At 40.8% G+C, this 23,226-nt stretch overlaps 2 protein-coding genes across 4 annotated transcripts in view; both read left to right on the top strand.

Moving 5' to 3' along the window:
- Nucleotides 1–15,490, top strand: part of rtel1 (regulator of telomere elongation helicase 1) — a 58,309-nt gene extending 42,819 nt beyond the window's left edge. The window contains exons 24-32 of one of the 3 annotated variants that reach the window (XM_062052417.1): nt 145–268; nt 1,093–1,258; nt 3,578–3,720; nt 6,273–6,368; nt 9,908–10,118; nt 12,850–12,975; nt 14,829–14,936; nt 15,000–15,188; nt 15,251–15,490. In XM_062052417.1, coding sequence (XP_061908401.1) covers nt 145–268; nt 1,093–1,258; nt 3,578–3,720; nt 6,273–6,368; nt 9,908–10,118; nt 12,850–12,975; nt 14,829–14,936; nt 15,000–15,188; nt 15,251–15,369 — 1,282 coding nt within the window. In that variant the 3' untranslated portion in view covers nt 15,370–15,490. The remainder of the gene's footprint in view (nt 1–144; nt 269–1,092; nt 1,259–3,577; nt 3,721–6,272; nt 6,369–9,907; nt 10,119–12,849; nt 12,976–14,828; nt 14,937–14,999; nt 15,189–15,250) is intronic. The other 2 variants (XM_062052416.1, XM_062052415.1) reach the window with 2 other exon arrangements.
- Nucleotides 15,491–17,523: 2,033 nt separating this feature from the next.
- The window catches only part of icmt (isoprenylcysteine carboxyl methyltransferase), a 13,470-nt gene continuing 7,767 nt past the window's right edge, over nt 17,524–23,226 (top strand). The window contains exons 1-3 of the mRNA XM_062051854.1: nt 17,524–17,793; nt 20,029–20,117; nt 21,813–21,982. Coding sequence (XP_061907838.1) covers nt 17,566–17,793; nt 20,029–20,117; nt 21,813–21,982 — 487 coding nt within the window. The 5' untranslated portion in view covers nt 17,524–17,565. The remainder of the gene's footprint in view (nt 17,794–20,028; nt 20,118–21,812; nt 21,983–23,226) is intronic.

Genomic DNA, 23,226 nt, shown 5'->3' with positions numbered 1-23,226 from the left:
AGTACAACATTTCATTTTCACCACAAACCCCTTCAAGATTAGACAAACATTGATGGGTCGCCACTTACGACGCCCCGTAAAAGGTGGGAAAAGGTAGACGGCGGGTGGAGGATGAGTTGTAAATGGAATGTGATCTTTCCACAGGTTTAAAAGTAGAGACGCACAACTGCAGCTTCCATCGTGGGTGAGACCCAGCGTGCGTCATTATGAAAACTTTGGGAACATAGTCCGTGATGTTTGCCAGTTCTTCAGGGTTGCACACAAAATGGTAAGTTATGGATGAATAGAATTGTCAGGTTTAAGCACCGATTTATCTATTAAACAGAACAAGAAGCAAGGAATCAGGCAGAGATGGAGTTCAATTTTGCTCATGAGGAGCACGCATGGAGCTGCACACTCAGTTACAGTTTCACCCTACACTCTGATGAACAGCACACGCGCTCCTCTATTTATTCAGGAGTTGCCTAGTTACATGGCTGAGGCTGCTTCTAAAGGGAGGGGTCACACATTATGCTGGTGCTGGTTCGTCCTTGGCTGTTAGAAGGCTGAATGACAGAAACATCTGCGGCGAGGCAACTCTTAACTTGCAGTGGAAGATAACAAGTTGTGTGCCTTTGCATTAAAATTAAAGTACAGCTTGAGCACAATAGATAATAACTAGAGCAACGGCCTTTAATGCACCTTATTGCTCTTTTATCCTGCACTACCATGAGCTAATGCAACAACATTGTGTTCTTATCTGTGCTGTAAAGTTCAAATTTGAATGACAACAAAAAGGAAGTCTAAGTCTAAGTTAAGCATAAGAGTTGTGTGATAACTTATATATAATTATTCTAACAAGAATAAAATCATTTCCATTGCCAAAGTCCTTGCTCAAATGGTGCAACTATTGGAAATGTACTTTAATGACTTGGACTGAGACCACCTTGTTTATAATATGGAGTGCAACGCTCGGGATTGGTTTTGTGAAATGACTTCCCTTCTTTCTTATCTAACTTGATAAACAATTGCTTTGTGATTATAGTCAAAAAGTGGTCTTCAAACATGACGTAATATGTTGAAACTCAAGTTGGCTTTGTTGGAATGTCCCAGAGGCCCATGTTGGAAAAGAGCACTGCACCAGAACTTGCTTCAGAGTGTCCAGCGAGCAGTCGTCAGTCATCATCTCCTCGGTCCTGTGGCTCCACTTCTTACTTACACACTCAGAAGGCCAAAATGTTGGACTCGCACACCAACACTCTTAAAAGGAGGCGACCTGGTGAGTCACTCAAATATTAACACTGAATAATGTCATCTTGCTCTTCATTTTAATACTTAGACTTTAACATGATAAACCTTGGCAAATAAAATCATGTGTTAATCACAAAGATTACTATCAAGGCTTAGGTCAGGCTGATTACACAAGTAAATACTAATCAAATATACTCATACTTGCCAACCCTCCCGTTTTTAGCGGGAGAATCCCGGTATTCAGTGCCTCTCCCGACTACCTCCCGGCAGAGATTTTCTCCCGACAAACTCCCGGCAGAGATTTTCTCCCGACAAACTCCCGGTATTCAGCCGGAGCTGGAGGCCACGCCCCCTCCAGCTCAATGCGGACCTGAGACTGAGTGGGGACAGCGTGTTCTCACGTCCGCTTTCCCGCAATATAGATATGCTTGCAAGTTCCAAAACGAATGGAAACAAGAATTTCAGTTCATCCAGGACAGTTGGAAGGGGAAGGTGTATGTTGCCTGTAAATATGTAGAACAGACTTCTCCATTGAACACGGTGGCCGAAATGATATAGTCAGTCATGAACGGAGAGGTTAAACAGGACAATACTGCCATCTAATGGATAGATAATTCAAGTATTTCTTTTATGTAAATAAAATAAATATATATATATATATATATATAGCTAGAATTCACTGAAAGTCAAGTATTTCATACATATATATATATATATATATATATATATATATATATATATATATATATATATATATATATATATATATATATATATATATATATATATATATATATATATATATATATATATATATATATATATATGAAATACTTGAGTTGGTGAATTCTAGCGGTAAATAACCACACCCCCAACCACCCCCGCCCCCTACCCCCCACCTCCCGATATTGGAGGTCTCAAGGTTGGCAAGTATGAATATACTGCAAAAGAAGGGACTCATAAAAGCTGATGAAAAATAAATGTACATACAATTACGCAGTGCTAAAATAAATCAGTTCCAACTAAATGAATAATAACTATTATGTTTTTTAATTAAACTGTCAATAAAATTAAGTGCAAATGAAAATACAGCTTCACCACTTAAGTCATAATTTTTGCGCTTAAGAAACTTCTATGAGTTAAGCTCCAGACCTTCTTTCGTTTGTTAAAAGTTCAAGTACCAATGATTGTCCACTAGGTGTGGTGAAATTTGTCCTCTGATTGTTGTTGCTGCCACAAGTGGTGGAAAAGTGTATTACAACTGAGTAAGGCTGCGGCTGATATAGACCACAGTTGAAAAACAAATATTTTTTTGGAGGCCCTCTAGTGGGCATTCACGGCCCAATAACATACCCCGGCCCTATGGATAAGAAACACTTTGGTGTACATTTTCCATGAATGTTGTATGTCTGCAAGATGTTCGCTTGTAGAGGCGTTCCCACATTGCAAATGAAACCACCATCTCCAAAAATATCCAAATTAACTTTTGAAAATGTGCAACGTCTAAATATATATTTTAAAGGTGAACAGCATCGCTATTTTTATTTTTCAGACATGGTCAAAATGTAATTAAAGTTAAAGTAGCAATGATAGTCACACACACACACTAGGTGTGGTGAAATGTGTCATCTGCATTTAAACTATCCCCTTGTTCACCCCCTGGGAGGTGAGGGGAGCAGTGGGAAGCAGCGGTGGCCACGCCCGGGAATCATTTTTGGTGATTTAACCCCCAATTCCAAGCCTTGATGCTGAGTGCCAAGCAGGGAGGTAATGGCTCCCATTTTTATAGTCTTTGGTATGACTCGGCCGGGGTTTGAACTCACAACCTACCCATCTCAGGGCGGACACTCTAACCACTAGGCCACTGAGTAGGTATTAACAACATGAACATAATATGCTGTAGATTCACCCGGTCACAAATCAAGTCAAAATGTTTCTTTTTCTGTCTGGATTTAGTGGCTGCTCCAATGTCCTTCTGCTCCACCTTGACAAAACCATCTTGTGTAAAATGTCAGAAAAGACAAATACACAGAAGTATTTAAAGACATCAGAGCAAGTAGGAGGGCATTAGACAAGAATTAATAACATGAGGCTGCGGCCAGCAGCCATAATACTTACACTTAATGTCCATATAAGTACATAATGTAGCAAATCTTTCAAAAGACAGCAAAACTCTGCGCACAGAGACTTCAAAAACTGCGTGCAAGCTAATGCTCAAATGCACCAACCTTGAGATTTGATTTATAAACCAGAAAAAAGGGAAATCATTCTCGGTCCCCATATAAACAAAAACAGCTCTAACCATCCATGCGTTGTTTTGATTTGCTCTGGTCTTGTCCCCACTCAGATGAAGACACTGCAGTCGCCAGTATTTTCAAACAGTACGAGTCTCAGACTGCAAAAAGTGCAAGGAAAGCAGGCAATCTGTTTGATGCCCTGGACCGTGTTGAGACCCGAAGAGAAGCCAATGGTGCTTTGGGAGAACAGACGGTGGGTGGAATTTCTCTGACAGACCCAGGTTTTTAGGTGCAACACATCTTATTGATCATGTGTTGCTCACTCTTCCATTTGCACCAACAGAACTGGGGAAAAGGGCTTTTGTTGGCTCTGGAACGTGTTGCAATAAGTTTTTATAAATAGTTGATTTATATAGGCTAGTAAGGTAAAGTTTTGTATCTGACAAGTTTCGGCTATCTTGCTTCTGCAGCCTGAGGAAGGCTGCAGAAGCAAGATAGCCGAAACTTGTCAGGTACAAAACTTTACCTTACTAGCCTATATAAATCAACTATTTATAAATACACATTAGTAGGCTAAATGAACCTCTTTAACATATGTGTTGCAATAAGACTGGAAATGAACTGAACTTATTTCATTGAACGCTTTTAAGTCCAGATTGAGAGCACTTGAGATGACATTTTAAAATTGTAACTGTTTTTTAAATATTTTTAACAACTGTTCATCTTTTGCTGCCTTTTGGCCAGGACTCCCTTAAAAAAGAGGCTTTTTTCATCTCAATGGGACTTTCCTGGTTAAATAAAAAAAATGTTTCATATGCAATATATGTACAATGTGGGGCAGAGGTCCTCCATTAAAAGTCAAAGTGCTCCAGGAAAATGTCTTCCAGTCCAGAACTTGAAGCTCGAGCTTGGTTGGAAATCCCCAGAAAGCAGCTCAGTTCTTTGATCTTCGACGCAAGATCATCCATCTGCAGATCATCCATCTGCAACATGCCACCATAACCTGAGAAGGCTCTGCATGGCATTTAAAGGCCTACTGAAATGAATGTTTTTATTTAAACGGGGATAGCAGGTCCATTCTATGTGTCATACTTGGTCATTTCGCGATATTGCCATATTTTTGCTGAAAGGATTTAGTAGAGAACATGGACGATAAAGTTCGCAACTTTTGGTCGCTGATAAAAAAGCCTTGCCTGTAGCGGAAGTAGCGTGACGTCACAGGTTGAAAGGCTCCTCACATTTCCCCATTTTTTACACCAGCAGCGAGAGCGATTCGGACCGAGAAAGCGACGATTACCCCATTAATTTGAGCCAGGATGAAAGATTCGTGGATGAGGAACGTAAGAGTGAAGGACTAGAGTGCAGTGCAGGACGTATCTTTTTTCGCTCTGACCGTAACTTAGGTAAAAGGGCTTATTGGATTCCATACTTTCTCCTTTTTCTGTTGTGGATCACGGATTTGTATTTTAAACCACCTCGGATACTATATCTTCTTGAAAATGAGAGTCGAGAACGCGAAATGGACATTCACAGTGACTTTTATCTCCACGACAATACATCTGTAAAGCACTTTATCTACAGAGCTAACGTGATAGCATCGTGCTTAAATGCAGATAGAAACAAAAGAAATAGGCCCCTGACTGGAAGGATAGACAGAAGATCAACAATACTATTAAACTATGGACATGTAACTACACGGTTAATGCTGTGCCGCCTGTCGAAGCCTAGCAATGCTGTTGCTAACGACGCCATTGAAGCTAACTTAGCTACGGGACCTCGTCAGAGCTATGATAAAGACATTAGCGCTCCACCTACGCCAGCCCTCATCTGCTCATCAACACCCGTGCTCACCTGCGTTCCAGCGATCGACGGCGCGACGAAGGACTTCACCCGATCATCGATGCGGTCGGCGGCTAGCGTCGGATAGCGCGTCTGCTATCCAAGTCAAAGTCCTCCTGGTTGTGTTGCTGCAGCCAGCCGCTAATACACCGATCCCACCTACAGCTTTCTTCTTTGCAGTCTTCATTGTTCATTAAACAAATTGCAAAAGATTCACCAACACAGATGTCCAGAATACTGTGGAATTTTGCGATGAAAACAGAGCTGTTTGTATTGTGATACAATGTGTCCGCATACTTCCGTTTCAACCATCGACTTCACGCGCATACGTCATCATACCTAGACGTTTTCAACCGGAAGTTTCCCGGGAAATGTAAAATGTCACTTTATAAGTTAACCCGGCCGTATTGGCATGTGTTGCAATGTTAAGATGTCATCATTGATATATAAACTATCAGACTGCGTGGTCGCTAGTAGTGGCTTTCAGTAGGCCTTTAAAACGGATTCATATGTGGTTGTAAATCTAATCAAGTAAAGGGTGATCTTGCTTTCTTATGTCGAGTTAAAAGGAGATGGACTTAAGGAAATACTAGCTAGCAATTAGGGGTGTGAATCTCTGGGCACCTCATGATTTGATCCGAATTGATTCTCGATTCAATCTCAAACCAATTCTCGCAGTGTATTATTTGATATAATATACTTTATATAATGAAACTTTTACAAAACCGGTTACAGATTAGAACAGCTCCTGCTGGTTGCATGGAGATGGCCTATAAACATATTTTTAAAATTGATTCCTATAAATAAAAATGTTTCAATTATTTTTGAATGTATTTTTTAATTGACTTTTGAAAATTACGAATCCATTTCGAATCGTGATAAATAAGAATCACGGTTTGATATTTTTGTGAACCCCTAGTAGTAATTGTTTATTCATTGTATTTTCTTTTCCTGCAATTCTTTTAGCCAAGCAAGTTGTCCACGCTGTCGCTGCAATACGACAAAAGATTGGAGGAGATGATGAATGGAGGGAAACGCAAAATAAATCTGGTCCACGAGCAGGTATATCTTTTTCAATTAAGCACCTTGTTTATTTCTCTCATGATTTTGTCGCTTAAAAATGATTATTGTGTGTTGTTAGATGCAAAGCAGATTCTAAACTAAAGTGTTTGTTGCAAACAAGGAAAAAACTACAGGTGCACGATAATTATTGGGCCAAAATGAGGAAGTATTACATCATACCGATACATCTGATGACATAGAAACATTTTTCAAAAAGGCTCCAATGATGCGGGATTACCTGTGCTGGGATATACAGTAGGTAGGTTAGGGTAGTCAAATCAAGCGCGCCTTTTCTCCTACCTGTGCTGGCTTGTCCTAAATTTCCCCTCAGCTCCTTGTAAACAAACATGGCGTCGATAACGTGGGACTTACTTATTGTTTCGGAGGAAGGCATTTCGTACGTGCTCTTTGCGCCAAATGTTCTGAAAACATTCCGCGAGGAGGGGGAAAAAACTTTCGGCTTCCACACACCAAACCTTATCAGCCACCTGAAACGACAACATTGCTCCAAAGGGATTTTTTAAAAACCACCAAAGATGCCTGCGCTGCCCCAAAGAAAGGTGTGCACAAACTACAGTTAAATCTACTTCAAAAAAATAAAACATGTAAATAAGTTATAAGCAGTGGTGTGCCTTCTCTGCTGGCCTAACATCACCACAAATCATCATCATAATTAAAGACGAAAGTCATTTTTATTGACTTTCCCCAAATATCTAAAAGTATTCATACAGAATAGAATAGAATGCCTTTTATTGTCACTATACACAGGTACAATGATATTAAAAACAACTCCAGTATCAGTGCGACAGTCTATAAATATGCAAAACATAGGAAGGAAAGAAAAGAAAAATAGTGCAAAAGGAGGTAAGGTGCGAAAGTACGAATTGCACACAGAGAGGTGCTAAACTATAAAATCAGTGCCTATGAGAGTTCACCGTGGTTATGGCTTTAGTGAAAAAACTGTTCTTGAGTCTGTGTCTGCGCCTTCCTGAGGGCAACAGGTGAAAGCCAGGGTGGGAGCTGTCTTTGCTAATGTGGCTAGCTCTGCTAAGGCAGCAGGAGGTGTAAATGTCTGTCAGGGAGGGGAGAGGCCAGCCCATGATCCGCTGTGCTGCCTTTACCACTCTCTGGAGCCTCTCTCTGTCTGCAACGGTGCAGCTGCCGTACCATGCCGTGATGCAGTATGTCAGCAGGCTCTCAATGGATGAGCGGTAGAAGGTCAGCAGCAGGTTGGCGTCCAGGCTGTACTACTCGAGGACTCTCAGGAAGTGCAGCCGCTGCTGAGTCTTCTTAGTGATGGCAGTAGTGTTCTCTGTAGAGATAAGGACGCCAAGAAACCGGAAGGTGTGGACCCTCTCCGCACACTCGCCTTTGATGTAGAGGGGGGCTAGGTCAGTGCTGTGTTTCCTGAAGTCGACCACGATCTCCTCGGTTTTCTTGGTGTTCAGAGGAAGGTTGTTCTCTGAGCACCAGTCTGCCAACTTCCGGACCTCCTCTCTGTAGGCTCCCTCGTCCCCCTTTGAGGTGAGTCCCACCACCGTAGTGTCGTCCGCCAACTTCACTATATTCTCTTCATGTCATTTTGTGCTCCTTCCGCTGCTGTCGTTTTTAGTTTTACTTTGTATCCAATCAGAATTCAGCTAGCTTATGTTGCCATCATCATCATCAGCCATTGTCAGTCCACTGCTGGATGAAAGCCTCAGCATGTTTGTGCCATAGTGAAGGATCTCTAGCTGCTCCCTCCTTGCCACTGCACTGTTCCCCAATATTTGTCTATCTCATCTCGCCATCTCACTCTTGGTCTTCCTCTATTTCTGCTCCCATCCATGGGTCTCCATGATGTCATTAGGGAAGTCCATCTATTATCTGTTCTACTGATATGTCCAGCCCACTTCCACTTACTTCATTTGATAGTTCTCATAATGTCTTGGACTTGCGTTTGTTTTCTCACCCATTCATTTGTTTTTCTGTCTTTATATGTGATTCCGAGCATATTTCTTTCCATGTTGTGTTGTGCTGCTGCTATTTTCTTTTCCATTTTATTTGACAATGCCCAGGTTTCAGCTCCATATGTCATGGTTGGTAACACGCATTGATTAAAGACCTTTCTTTTTAGGCTTAACGGTATTTCTCCTCTCATGATGTTGCTGAGTTTTCCATATTGGCACCAGCCCAATCTGATTCTCCTCCCTATCTCCTGTTCTTGACTCTTTTCTTTCAGGCTAAATCTCTGCCCCAGATAGATATATTCATTAACTTCATCAATTTAATTTCCATTAACAGTCACAGGTCCATGAGGTACCATGGAATTTGCCATAACTTTTGTTTTTTTCATATTCATTTTCAATCCACAACATTTGCTGGCATGTTGCCATGCTGTATGAAATCTGCCCGGAGCCTTCAGAATCAACAATGTGTGTGCACTGTAAGTCAACGGGCACATACAGTTGATAGATTATTGCCATAGCCAATCAAATCACCAGTTGTCAGTAAGAGGAAGACCTTCTATCTGGCCTCACCTTGAATGTGACATTTACGCTGATTGGATACTCAGTGGTTTAAGCTATGCATATCAGCAGAGTCACACCTGGGACCGTTAGCGGATGAATGTGACAACACATAAAGTTGTGATAGTCAATCAGATCACAACGTGTTGACAGTAGCCTATCTAGGTAGCCTGAAATTAACGAGACTGTGATTGGATACTCACTTGTCACTGCAAAGTGAGTATCCAATCACAAGTTGTGATTCACGAAAGCAGAAAGTGGCACCGTAGCCATACCGGGCCAGCGGAGAAATCAGCGGTACTGACTTTATTAACCCGCGAAGAAGGAGAACAAAACGTTGATTAGGTGGCAGATATATATTTGCGAGGCCATTTTCAAGAAGGATATTTAAAGAGAAACTAGGTCTTGTGAGACCATGTCGGCCAACCCCGGAAGCTAGCTCAGCTGTTCTGGCCATGAAATGGGGAAATGCTCGCCATTTCCACTCGAATCAAGCGACTACGAGCGTTACCACTGGCTTATACGGCGTCGAATGGGTGCTACAAATTGTGAGTTATAATATTTAATTTCTTTATTTTTTTTACGTTTAATATGTATTTTGCAATTTTAATTTTGACAGTACCACATAAGATATGTTTTGATTGCTGATGCGGGTTTATTTTTAAATGCGCCAGAAAATAGACCGTTATGTACACGGTTGATGTGATTCAGTGGCCAGTAGTGCGTAAATGTGTTCCTGTATAATATTTGTCCAGCAATGGTCATGTGGTGGCATCAATGATGCTATTTTGAGAGGTCATCATTGAAGTCGGACATCACTGAAGGCCTAGGTGGGAAACACACTGGTTATAAGTATCCATGTTGAGAAGCAGGAAGTTATTGGTAGCAGCTTGAAAAATAATATTGTGCATTTCTACGAAAACTGCATAAAGTCAACTTATTCCCCAATAATAAGAGCTTCAAAAAAGAATTCCGACTTATGTTATTCTTAACCAACTATTTTATCAATATATTTTCTCTTTCTTTTCAAAGAAGCCGAGTTTTTCCAGGGTTGTTTCTGGAGATGGGAAAAAGGCCATCGCCAAGAACTTCCTGGGAGAAATGAAGTCGTCCCTCAGCCAGGTCAACTTTGAGCGAATTCGCCTGGCTCTACAGTCCTACAAGAAGACTGACAACGTGGACATTCTGCTGTCAGACACGTCGCTGTTAACCGATGACCCTCATACTTACAGTCTGTTGCGCGGTGAGTCACACATACAGTCATCAAGCCTTTATCCCTTGTGGCTGCTTTCAGACTTGACTGTGCTAAGGGAATGCTCATGAATCAAGGTTCTTGTTTAGGAATGGAATATTTATATAGATGGAGTTAGGCTCCAGCACCCCCCGCTAACACAAAAAGGGAAAATAAGTAGAAAATAGATGGATGGATGGAGTTAGGGGGGTCCCGAAATATTCAAATCTGATATCGGTCCCATGATCAGAGGTGGATAGAGTAGCCAGAAATTGTACTCAAGTAAGAGTACTGTTACTTTAGAGATGTATTACTCAAGTAAAAGTAAGGAGTAGTCACCCAAATATTTACTTGAGTAAAAGTAAAAAGTATGTTGTGAAAAAACTACTCAAGTACTGAGTAACTGATGAGTAACCTGTTGGTTTAATGATGACGGCAACAAATAATGCACAAAAACATAAAAATAGCGATGAGCAAATTCAGAGCCAGGAATATCTCTTAAGCAACTAAAACAATAATATATATTAAATAATAATACATTAACATAAAAAAATGAAGGCAAATTGAGCCACAATAACTTAACAGCACTATAGGCTCAGTAGGCACAGATTACAAAGGAAAATAACAAGTTAGCCTTTACGCAAACCATAAACTGATAGGTGTGGGCTGCACCTGGGAACACACTGTGCACTTCTGATTGGTGTTTCTATGCGTGTGTGTGTGTGTGTGTGTGTGTGTGTGTGTGTGTGTGTGTGTGTGTGTGTGTGTGTGTGTGTGTGTGTGTGTGTGTGTGTGTGTGTGTGTGTGTGTGTGTGTGTGTGTGTGTGTGTGTGTGTGTGTGTGTGTGTGTGTGTGTGTGTCTTTGTCTGTCTCTCTATGAGGCTGCAGTGTGTTAATAAATGTCCCCACACGATGTACATTTGACAGTGATTCATAGCAGGGAAGCTAACATCAGCCTACGGTTACAGCCAAAATATCTACTAACGTTACTTACCGCCATGTGCGTCCTCAAATTTGACGTTGAGTTCATGTAAGCTTAAGCTTCTTGTTGTTTTGCCGCTGAAACTTTGTGTTTCAGCGGTCATGTGACCGCCTGACTCTGTTTGATTGGTGAAACGGAGTCAAACATCACCAGTGACTGCATTTGATTGGTGAAACGCAGGCATGCATAGATCCTACTTTGAAGGTCTGTCTGACAAAGCAAAACAAACAAAGCGTGCATTAACAGATGGATAAAAATCAGTAGCGAGCAGCGAGCTGAATGTAGATAAATGGAGCGCAGTAAAAGTAGCGTTTCTTCTCTATAAATATACTCAAGTAAAAGTATGTTGCATTAAAACTACTCTTAGAAGTACAATTTATCCCAAAAGTTACTCAAGTAGATGTAACGGAGTAAATGTAGCGCGTTACTACCCACCTCTGGTCCCATGTCAGCAAAAAACTAAGAACTAGAATTTGCAATAGTGGTAGTAGTTGCGTGTGAATGCCCTATGTGCTGGGCTGTGGAGCGTGCCAAACTTTTGCGGTGGAATAATAATAAATGGATTATTCTTTGGTGTGCAAGTGTGGATGTTTACGCATTCACACTTGAAATGTTAGATACAAGCAGACCTGCGGCGTGCAAAGTTGGACAGACAGTTAACGTCTAAATAGATAGATAGATAGATAGATAGATAGATAGATAGATAGATAGGTAGATAGATAGGTAGATAGATAGATAGTAGATAGATAGATAGATAGATAGTACTTTATTGATTCCTTCAGGAGAGTTCTCAGGAAAATTAAAAATGTCCTCCAATAAGCAGACACTTAGTCTTCTATTTTAGTCAAGTCATTTTCACAAGGTAAACATGCTAGGCTATAGGCTTACTAGGAGCTAGCAGATGCACAACAGCTAAGCACACAAGCTAGACATAGGTAATAATAATGGAACAATATTGCAGTGTAAAACCGCACATTTGTCAATACAAACAAGTATCAAATAATTATAGTTGCATATTACTTACACATACAAAGTCTCCAAGGTAGAAGCATATTAGAAAATATCCAGTAACAAACGTGTCCACATTGTTCAACTTCCTGCGTCATGAGCTTAACTTAATGAATTAGCACAAATTAACACGCCACTTCAAAAGCAGAAATCTGTCATAAGGCTTGTATTTTCATGCCTATCATTCTTGTTTCCCGACTAATTTCACTTGGTCAAACAATTTGTAACATTCCACACATCTACAACAACAATATCATTTGCCTGAGGAGCTGGATCGGACAAAACAAAAAAATAACATTCCAAGTAGGTACTATTATTCCTGCTGATATCATATGAGATCATCATTAATCAAAATGTATGTACATAGCCCAATCACAATGTCTCAAAGGGCTTTAAAAATTCACATGGGTATATCCCCTGATCTAAACCTAATATCGCTATCAGCTTACACTCAAGGCTATTGGAAGTGGAAAAGTTGTATCGGCACATCCCTTTTAGAGCATTACAAAACTGTTTATGACCTTCTTAATATCTTTTATTTACATGAAAGCATATAGTCACCTTTGCACCAATATGGTAGTGGTCTACCCCACCTATTGCCCAAAGTGGGCGGGGTTTAGGCCCTACCTCACCTGTGACCCTAAGGAGGACAGGCAGTATAGAAAAGAAGTCATTATTGTCCTTGTAACATGTTGACTTGTTACTTTGAATATAGCATTACTAGTCCATGAAACGCCATGTCATGTGTCCCAGGGTTATACCACTTTGTACGACCACACCACAAGAAGACATTTGATGAGAAGTGCCAGGAAGTGACGGGTGCTGGCTGTGGGTACAAACCCGAACACTCTGAGAGCAAGACAGGGATGCCACATGCTGGTAGGTCATGATGCTGGATGACACACAATGATTGGCAAATGTTCTCGCCCTCTTAAAATGCCTGAGCAAATTGTTGAAGAACAACATTTCTCAACAAGGAATTTAGGGATTTCACCATCTACACTCCGTAATATCATCAAAAGGTGCAGAGAATGTGGAGAAATCACTGCACATAAGCGGCAAGGCCGAACACCAACATTGAATGCCCGTGACCTTGAATCCCTTAGGTGGTACTGCATCAAAAAGCGACATCAGTGTGTAAAGGATATCACCACATGGGCTCAGGAACACTTCAGAAAACCACTGTCAGTAACTACAGTTGGTCGCTTCATCTGTAAGTGCAAGTTAAAACTCTACTATGCTAAGCCATTTATCAACAACACCCAGAAACGCTTCGCTGGGCCCGAGCTCATCTAAGATGGACTGATGCAAAGTGGAAAAGTGTTCTGTGGTCTGACGAGTCCACATTTCAAATTGTTTTGGAAACTGTGGACCAAAGAGGAAAAGAACCATGGGGACTGTTCTAGGGTGAAAGTGTAAAAGGCAGCATGTGTGATGGTATGGGGGTGTATTAGTGGTCAAGACATGTTCTAGGGTGAAAGTGTAGTAGGCAGCATGTGTGATGGTATGGGGGTGTATTAGTGGTCAAGACATGTTCTAGGGTGAAAGTGTAGAAGGCAGCATGTGTGATGGTATGGGGGTGTATTAGTGGTCAAGACATGTTCTAGGGTGAAAGTGTAGAAGGCAGCATGTGTGATGGTATGGGGGTGTATTAGTGGTCAAGACATGTTCTAGGGTGAAAGTGTAAAAGGCAGCATGTGTGATGGTATGGGGGTGTATTAGTGGTCAAGACATGTTCTAGGGTGAAAGTGTAAAAGGCAGCATGTGTGATGGTATGGGGGTGTATTAGTGGTCAAGACATGTTCTAGGGTGAAAGTGTAAGAGGCAGCATGTGTGATGGTATGGGGGTGTATTAGTGGTCAAGACATGTTCTAGGGTGAAAGTGTAAAAGGCAGCATGTGTGATGGTATGGGGGTGTATTAGTGGTCAAGACATGTTCTAGGGTGAAAGTGTAAAAGGCAGCATGTGTGATGGTATGGGGGTGTATTAGTGGTCAAGACATGTTCTAGGGTGAAAGTGTAAAAGGCAGCATGTGTGATGGTATGGGGGTGTATTAGTGGTCAAGACATGGGTAACTTACACATCTGTGAAGGCACCATTAATGCTGAAAGGTACATACAGCTTTTGGAGCAACATATGTTGCCATCCAAGCAACGTTACCATGGACGCCCCTGCTTATTTCAGCAAGACAATGCCAAGCCAGGTGTTACATCAACGTGGCTTCATAGTAAAAGAGTGTGGGTACTAGACTGGCCTGCCTGTAGTCCAGACATTGCAAATGTGTGGCGTCTAAAATATGAGAAGGGAGACTGTTGAACAACTTAAGCTGTACATCAAGCAAGAATGGGAAAGAATTCCACTTCAAAAATGTGTCTCCTCACTTCCCAAACCTTTACTGAGTGTTGTTAAAAGGAAAGGCCATGTAACACACTAGTAAAAAAATGCCCCTCTGACTACTTTTGTAACATTCTAAGTTGAGTGGTAAAAATGCCTTTTTTGCAATGTGTTGCTGCCTTTCAATTCTAAGTTCATGATTATTTGCAAAAATAAGAAAGTTTCTCAGTGTGAACATGAAATATCTTGTCTTTGCAGTCTATTCAATTGAATATAAGTTGAAAAGGATTTGTTGTGTTCTCTTTTTATTTACCATTTACTGACAACTTCACTGCCTTTGGGGTTTGTACACAGTTCATCCACAGTCTTTTAAGGTTTGTATATTTTCCCTCATTCAGCAGATGTGGACCCCAGTAGAATTTCAGCCTCCAGTTCTAGTTTAAAGTCCAGCAGCGCTCCAAAAAACAAGCAAGGAGGACTTGAGGATCTGGGAGGAAGTCAAGCTGGTATGTCACTGACAAACTTTTGTAATGGTGGTCATAAAGTTCTAACTCCTGCATGTTTACCAGGCACTACTCCAAAGGGTCAAGTCCAGGCTGCCTTTCTGGCCGACGTAAAAAAAGCGCTGGGTCCGGAGGGATCAGCCCGGCTGTGCCAGGCGGTGCACAGCTACAAGGCCACAGACAACTATGACAACATGGTGGCTGTGGCTGTGGCCTTGTTCACCGAGAAAGATAAAGACTTCAGCCTTCTATGCAGTAAGTACATCCCACCACGTGTGGCCTTCATCTTGGTCATATCTATTTTCCCTCATCTGAAGGATTTGCCAGTATTATTCGTCCTCACCACAAGAGGCAGTACAAAGAGATGCTGAGAGCATTGTTGGCTCGGCTGGCTGAAACTGCTGTTGAGCAAAACCACCACAACCAATCAGAGTAAGAACTATCCAGTCCGTGACTACCATGCCACTTTCAAATCATGACATCTAGTTTTAATAGTTAAGAAATTATAAACACAATGTGTATTTTTTAAACTCATTTGTTTCTACTATCTGTTTGTTTGGTTTTACTTGAATAAACACAGCATGGTTTAAGTTCACACTGACTCTTGCTTCTTGGTTAGGGTTGCGTGCCCAATCCCAGCAGTCCTGCTGGGCACCGATACACCTCAAATCCAACGGTGCAATGTCACAAACTCAAAAAACGTAGAAAAAGTAAAGGCTCCACTTTTCCTATTGACATGCCACCGATTAGCATTAGCTATTTTACATGGCGATTTGAACACCGCCAAATTTGTCAGTGAAAACTACGACTTAAGACGTGCATTTTACTGCAACACTTACAGTATTAACACTTTGTAGGGCGCAACAGACAGCAAAGCCTGAACTGATCAACACACCATAAGCTATGCACTACTGCCATCTAACGTCTTGGACTTGTAACTGCAACGTGGTGTCATACTTGCAAAAGACAATGTGATATTAAAACAAGATACAGCAGTTATCATAATCAGCTCATTTTCCAAATTGCAATAAAATTGAGATTTTATTATCAAAAAATATTTGTATTTAATAACTCACACAAGAGTACCGAAAATTGGCAGCGGTGAGTATCTGTATAGATTTCCAGGTACCAAGTGAACGGTATCCATCTTTGTTTTTGCTAGATGAACTATTTTAATTGTAATAAATACCTGATTAGAAGGATTTGTATCCCTGGTTGGATATAAATGGATTTATATTCCTTGTACAAAAAAGATGACAAGTTTTGACAGTACATTTTTCTGTACCAAAAAAAAATGCTTGTTTTAGGATAGACTCTTATTTATCCTAAAAATTTAGACATTAAGTGGTCGCAGTGCAGGAAGAAGCAGTTTATTTAATCCTACCCCCTTTTGTTTCATAGCAACTTCAAACACGTCTTACTACTCGTTCTGTAACACAACAATAAATTAGTGCATCCGTAATAAATAGACACATTAGTAAGGAAATAATGATTAAATACATAATAAAGTTATCTTAAAGAGGTAAGTAATTTATGGTCCACATTATGAGATGAATAAAATCTCATTTTTTAAATAAGGTCCAAGATCAATCAATCAATCAATCAATCCTGTCCAGGAGATGGCAAAAAGCCGCTGCCTGACCAGGGCTCAGAAAATCTGCAGAGACTCCTCCCACCCCCACAAAGGACTGTTTTCACTGCTGGACTCTAGAAAGAGGTTCCGCAGCCTTCGTAGCAGAACCTCCAGGTTCTGTAACAGCTTCTTCCCTCAGGCCGTAAGACTCTTGAACGCATCATAATTCAATTAATCCCCTCAATTCCCCCCCAAAAATGGATGAAGTGGCTGGAATATAAAGACAATATAACATACATACATAAACCTGGATGCATATGCAAAAGTGCAATATATTTATCTGTACAGTAATCTATTTATTTATATCTGCACCTTATTCCTTTTTTATCCTGCACTACCATGAGCTAATGCAACAAAATGTCGTTCTTATCTGTACTGTAAAGTTCAAATTTGAATGACAATAAAAGGAAGTCTAAGTCTAAGATGTTTATCATGATTATTTTTCCTTGTAAACAGTTTGAGTTTGAACGGTTTACAAAACTGGATCATATTAGTATATTGTTTATTAATCAGTTCCCTAATTTAATTCCATCTGATATGCTAAAGGTCTTAAGTGTTGTAGGTGCGTACAAATGTTTTCAATTAGATTTTTCTCTAAGGTTATATTTGCTCTTTTGTTGAGAAGAATTGTGCAGTCCTGGGTGGCAGGTTATTGTTTGCCATGGACAGAATTTAGCTGTTTGCAAATTAATGCACCAAATCATTGAAGTCCAATATTTTGACTTAATAAAGGCTTCAAATGTTCTCGATAGCCAACGTTATGCATTGTTCTAACAAATCTTTTTTTGTAACATGGTGAGTAAATGAAGGTAATTTTGTAATTATTCCCCACCTTTTTGCACAAAAACTCGGTTTTTTAACTTGGATAACTAAGTTTGAGAAGCGTCTCTAAGACGCAACTGAAAAATCCGACATAACGCGAACGCCGCATCAGAAATTCCCACATCCTCTCGTCACGTGGAATGCAACGTGAGCTCTCGCGATACTTGGCGGAACTCCATGTCCATCATGGCGGCCAGTAAGTTGGTGCTGGAAGGCAGAGTGAGTGTAAAGAGCTTCCTCCTCGGTCTCAGCGTCGTCTTAATCCCCCTCATAAGAACCTGCTATGGACACCTCGACTGGGTTTTTGATTACCTGACGGAAACTCCCGGAAAAATAGCAATTAGTTTGCATGTTGCTATAGTGAATGGCGTGCTGTTAGTACTGTGCAGAGGACCTGTGTACAAGGTGAGATCACACGACAACTTTACCCGCTAAAATGTCTTTTTCTCTCTTTTAAACGACGATTAAGGAGACAAACTGCTCGCCAATACCACACCTAAGTCACATTGTCGACTGAGTAAAGCTGGTTAATCCTATTAGACTGCTGGTCTTAATAATGTTGTGACCCACTAACATTTCTACATGTACAATACATTTTTATCTTTGTTTATGGACACTTTATTAACTGTCTCTGTATTAACTGTCTCTGTATTAACTGCCTCTTTATTAACTGTCTCTTTATTAACTGTCTCTTTTGACAATGTGCGTTACAAAAGTAGATCCGCGCCTCACATTTCAGAAACCATTTTGTTACAACTTCTCAAAGTATACATTTACAGTCTTCTAAAATGAAACATGTTTAGCTGATGGTGACATTCTCCTAAAGGAGGGGATCAGGACATAGTACATGTTCCCCTCATAGTACATGTTCCCCTCATAGTACATGTTCCCCTCATAGTACGTGTTCCCCCTCATAGTACATGTTCCCCTCATAGTACATGTTCCCCTCATAGTACATGTTCCCCTCATAGTACATGTTCCCCTCATAGTACATGTTCCCCTCATAGTACATGTTCCCCTCATAGTACGTGTTCCCCCTCATAGCACATGTTCCCCCTCATAGTACATGTTCCCCTCATAGTACATGTTCCCCTCATAGTACATGTTCCCCTCATAGTACGTGTTCCCCCTCATAGGACATGTTCCCCCTCATAGTACATGTTCCCCTCATAGTACATGTTCCCCTCATAGTACATGTTCCCCTCATAGTACATGTTCCCCTCATAGAACATGTTCCACTCATAGAACATGTTCCCCTCATAGTACATGTTCCCCCTCATAGTACATGTTCCCCCTCATAAGACATGTTCCCCCTCATAGGACATGTTCCACTCATAGTACATGTTCCCCTCATAGAACATGTTCCCCTCATAGAACATGTTCCCCCTCATAGCACATGTTCCCCCTCATAGCACATGTTCCCCCTCATAGCACATGTTCCCCCTCATAGAACATGTTCCCCCTCATAGAACATGTTCCCCCTCATAGTACATGTTCCCCCTCATAGTACATGTTCCCCCTCATAGGACATGTTCCCCTCATAGTACATGTTCCCCTCATAGAACATGTTCCCCTCATAGCACATGTTCCCCCTCATAGAACATGTTCCCCCTCATAGTACATGTTCCCCCTCATAGGACATGTTCCCCCTCATAGGACATGTTCCCCCTCATAGTACATGTTCCCCTCATAGTACATGTTCCCCCTCATAGTACATGTTCCCCCTCATAGTACATGTTCCCCCTCATAGTACATGTTCCCCCTCATAGTACATGTTCCCCCTCATAGAACATGTTCCCACTCATTGTACATGTTCCCACTCATTGTACATGTTCCCCCTCATAGAACATGTTCCCACTCATTGTACATGTTCCCACTCATTGTACATGTTCCCCCTCATAGAACATGTTCCCCCTCATAGTACATGTTCCCCCTCATAGTACATGTTCCCCCTCATAGGACATGTTCCCCTCATAGTACATGTTCCCACTCATAGAACATGTTCCCCCTCATAGTACATGTTCCCCTCATAGTACATGTTCCCCCTCATAGAACATGTTCCCCCTCATAGTACATGTTCCCCCTCATAGTACATGTTCCCCTCATAATACATGTTCCCCCTCGTAGTACATGTTCCCCCCTTGTAGAACACGTTCCCCTCGTAGGACACGTTCCCCCTCGTAGCTACTTAGAGCCACATTATTTTTATGTGCGTGTTTAAATACGTTTTATCTTCCATTTTAATTTGTATACGTTTTCTTGGGAATTTTCTTAACGATAAAAAACCGTGCTGGGTGCATCAGGTCCAGTTTGTGACGTCACGCAAATTCACTGTCTTCTTTAACTGGGGACATACGGTACTGTCTTTTGTTTTCATATAAATGTTTATTATTTCTGTTAGCTCGTGCTAGCTTGCTTTTCCAGTAAATGGGAAATGTCAGCGGTCCGTGACTTTTTTAAAGTGTTATTATTTAAAAGAGTAATACGAAACGTGGCAAGTTTTCCCGTGCTTTATCATGATGTAGTTTATTGTTCCTTCCCTACTGTACTTCAAAGTATATCCAAATGAGTTTCTTGTTCATGTGGATGTATCTGTGGGAGTTCTTTCCAAAGGTTACATTTGGTGTGTTTGTGTCCTAGGTTGCTGTAAGAGCCTGCTTTTTAGGAGTTACCTTTGGGTGTGGCTTGATTATAAGCTGCACCGAAACCACTTGGACCCATTTTGGCTGGTATGTAAATGACTGCTACATGATTTTGAGGCCTCAATTCACCATTTCATATAGAGAATGTTATCAAATGTGATCAATAATACATCATCAGTGTGAGAGTGATGCTAATGCTTTTGCCTGAGTGTTACTAGCAGCTTGTTTTGGAATGTTTTCCCTAATTCAAAAAAGAAATGTCCAGAGAAAGCTACGGTTTTAAGTAATAATAATAATAATAATAGATTTTATTTGTAAAAACACTTTACATTAAGCAAACAACCGCAAAGTGCTACAGTGCATTTAAAAAAACTAAACAACGCTAGAACCACAAATAGCTGCCCCCAATAAGTAAAAATAAATAAAAACTAGAACAGCCTAATAGCTAGAACTAGCACACATATATCTAAAAAAAAAAAAAAAAAAGGGCTTTTTAAGCCTTTTTTAAAAGCATCCACAGTCTGTGGTGCCCTCAGGTGGTCAGGGAGAGCGTTCCACAGACAGGGAGCGGCGGAGCAGAAAGCCCGGTCTCCCATAGTTCGGAGCTTTGTCCTCTGCGGTTGGAGGAGGTTAGCCTGTCCAGAGAGCAGGTGTCGTGTGGAGGATTTGGGGGTGAGCAGTTCTTTGAGGTAGAGGGGGGCATTTAATAACAATACAACAATCGGTATCGGCCGATAAACAGTTTTCAGCCATATCGCCCATCCCTAATACAAACAACATAATTACATGTAAAAAAAACGCTATGGTTCCTCTGTGGCTGGTGAGGGTAACAAAAAAAAAGAAGGTGTGCATGTTTATTGTACGGGCAGGTGAGAAATGGTAATTAGCTCGCATAAGGGGTGCAGTATATAAATAAATAGAAAAATACATAGTAAAAAAAAAAAAGCTAGAACAGCCTAATAGCTAGAACTAGCACACGTATATCTAAAAAAAAAAGGCTTTTTTAAAAAGAAGGGTTTTTAAGCCTTTTTTAAAAGCATCCACAGTCTGTGGTGCCCTCAGGTGGTCAGGGAGAGCATTCCACAGACTGGGAGCAGAAACCCGGTCTCCCATAGTTCTGTGCTTTGTCGGAGGAGGTTAGCCTGGTGTGGGGTGGAGGATTTGGGGGTGAGCAGTTCTTTGAGGTAGAGGGGCGGGGTGCATTTCCATGGAGGCACTGGTGAGTTAGTAGGGAGACTTTGTACTCAATCCTGAGTGGAACAGGAAGCCAGTGTTTATTTGAGGACTCAACAGGAAGCCAGTGTTTATTTGAGGCCTCAACTAACATCATTTTACAGATGAACACTTTGACCCTGAGACAAAAGGAACTCTTCCAGATCTTTATGTACATCTTGGGAATGTGAGAAGACAGAGGAGTGGTTGGGGCCAAGTAGCCCGTACTAGGGAGGGAGGATGAGCAAAATACAGACTAGATCTGATAGTGAACAACAATGTTTTTGTTAAACCTGTGGGAAAGTCAGTAATACAGCATCATTCCCAAAATAACTCCATTGGGGACTAACCTTGTAACAAAAAGACAAATAGAGTGTAAAATGGTGATCTTCAGCACCACCACAGTCCTTGTACTTTGCTCTTGTGATGTGTGAGGGACGCATGGAAGAAGAACCAAGCAGAGGAATGACAAAAAAAAAGAGACAGAAAACAGGCCAATGCATTGAACCACAGAAGAAGCAGACTCAGATTGTTAGACAAGAGATGATGAAGCCTGCACTCATTCTGCAGGTATATGTGCTCCTTGGCCTTCTTCCATTACTCGGAGTACCTGGTGACGGCCATCATTAACCCTCGCAGTCTGTCCCTGGACTCCTTCCTGCTCAACCACAGTGTGGAGTACACGCTAGCTGCTGTCTGCTCATGGCTGGAGTTTACGCTGGAAATGCTCACCTTTCCAGGTGAGTCTCCTCTTCCTGCCATTTGCCTACAACCAAAGCGGGGGTGGCCCAATACAACCTTCTTTGTTTTGATACCGTACCCATATCGGAGTCTCTGGTGTTGTCCGATGTTGATGCCATGTCAGCACGACTCCCACATGCTTTTATTGCAGTCTTTTTCAACCACTGTGCCGCGGCACACTAGTGTGTCATGAGATATTGTCTGGTGTGCCGTGGGAAATTATGCAACTTCACCTAATTGGTCCAAAAGATATTTTTTGCAAATCAATAATTACAATCTGCAAATAATGTGTACTGCTTGGTGTCTGTGCTGTGTAGAACCGGGCAGGGTAAGCACGTGATACTCCATGCCAGTAGGTGGCAGCAGGTAGTTCATCGCTTTGTAAAAGTGGGAATGTGTCGGGTGAGACGAGGATGATTTGTTGTGATCCCGATATGCAGAGCACAGCGGGAGGCAGCGTGCAGGTAAAAAGGTATGTAATGCTTAAACCAAAAATGAACAAAAGGAAAAGGCAATGGCTATGCAAAACTGATATGGCTACAAAGTAAACAGAATGCTGGACGACAGCAAAAACTTACATCCGTACATGACATGACAATCAACAATGTCCACACAAAGAAGGATAGCAACAACATAAATAGTCTATACCAGGGGTCACCAACCTTTTTGAAAGCAAGAGCTACTTCTTGGGTAGTGATTAATGTGAAGGGCTACCAGTTTGATACACACTTCAATAAATTGCCAGAAATAGCCAATTTGCTCAATTTACCTTTAACTCTATGTTATTATTAATAATTAATGCTATTTACACTTAATTGAACGGTTTAAAAGAGGAGAAAACACGAAAAAAATGACAATAAAATTTTGAAACATAGTTTATCTTCAATTTCGACTCTTTAAAATTTAAAATTCAACCGAAAAAAAGAAGAGAAAAACTAGCTAATTTGAATCTTTTTGAAAAAATTAAAAAATAATTTATGGAACATCATTAGTAATTTTTCCTGATTAAGATTAATTTTAGAATTTTGATGACATGTTTTAAATAGGTTAAAATCCAATCTACACTTTGTTAGAATATATAACAAATTGGACCAAGCTATATTTCTAACAAAGACAAATCATTATTTCTTCTAGATTTTCCAGAACAACATTTTTTAAAGAAATTCAAAAGGCTTTGAAATAAGATTTAAATTTGATTCTACAGATTTTTTAGATTTGCCAGAATAATTTTTTTGAATTTTAA

Source organism: Entelurus aequoreus, linkage group LG07, assembly GCF_033978785.1.
Source record: "Entelurus aequoreus isolate RoL-2023_Sb linkage group LG07, RoL_Eaeq_v1.1, whole genome shotgun sequence".
Taxonomy (NCBI): Eukaryota; Metazoa; Chordata; class Actinopteri; order Syngnathiformes; family Syngnathidae; genus Entelurus; species Entelurus aequoreus.
The sequence above is the reverse complement of the archived record's forward strand: the minus strand, read 5'-3'. Positions and strand labels throughout refer to the sequence as shown.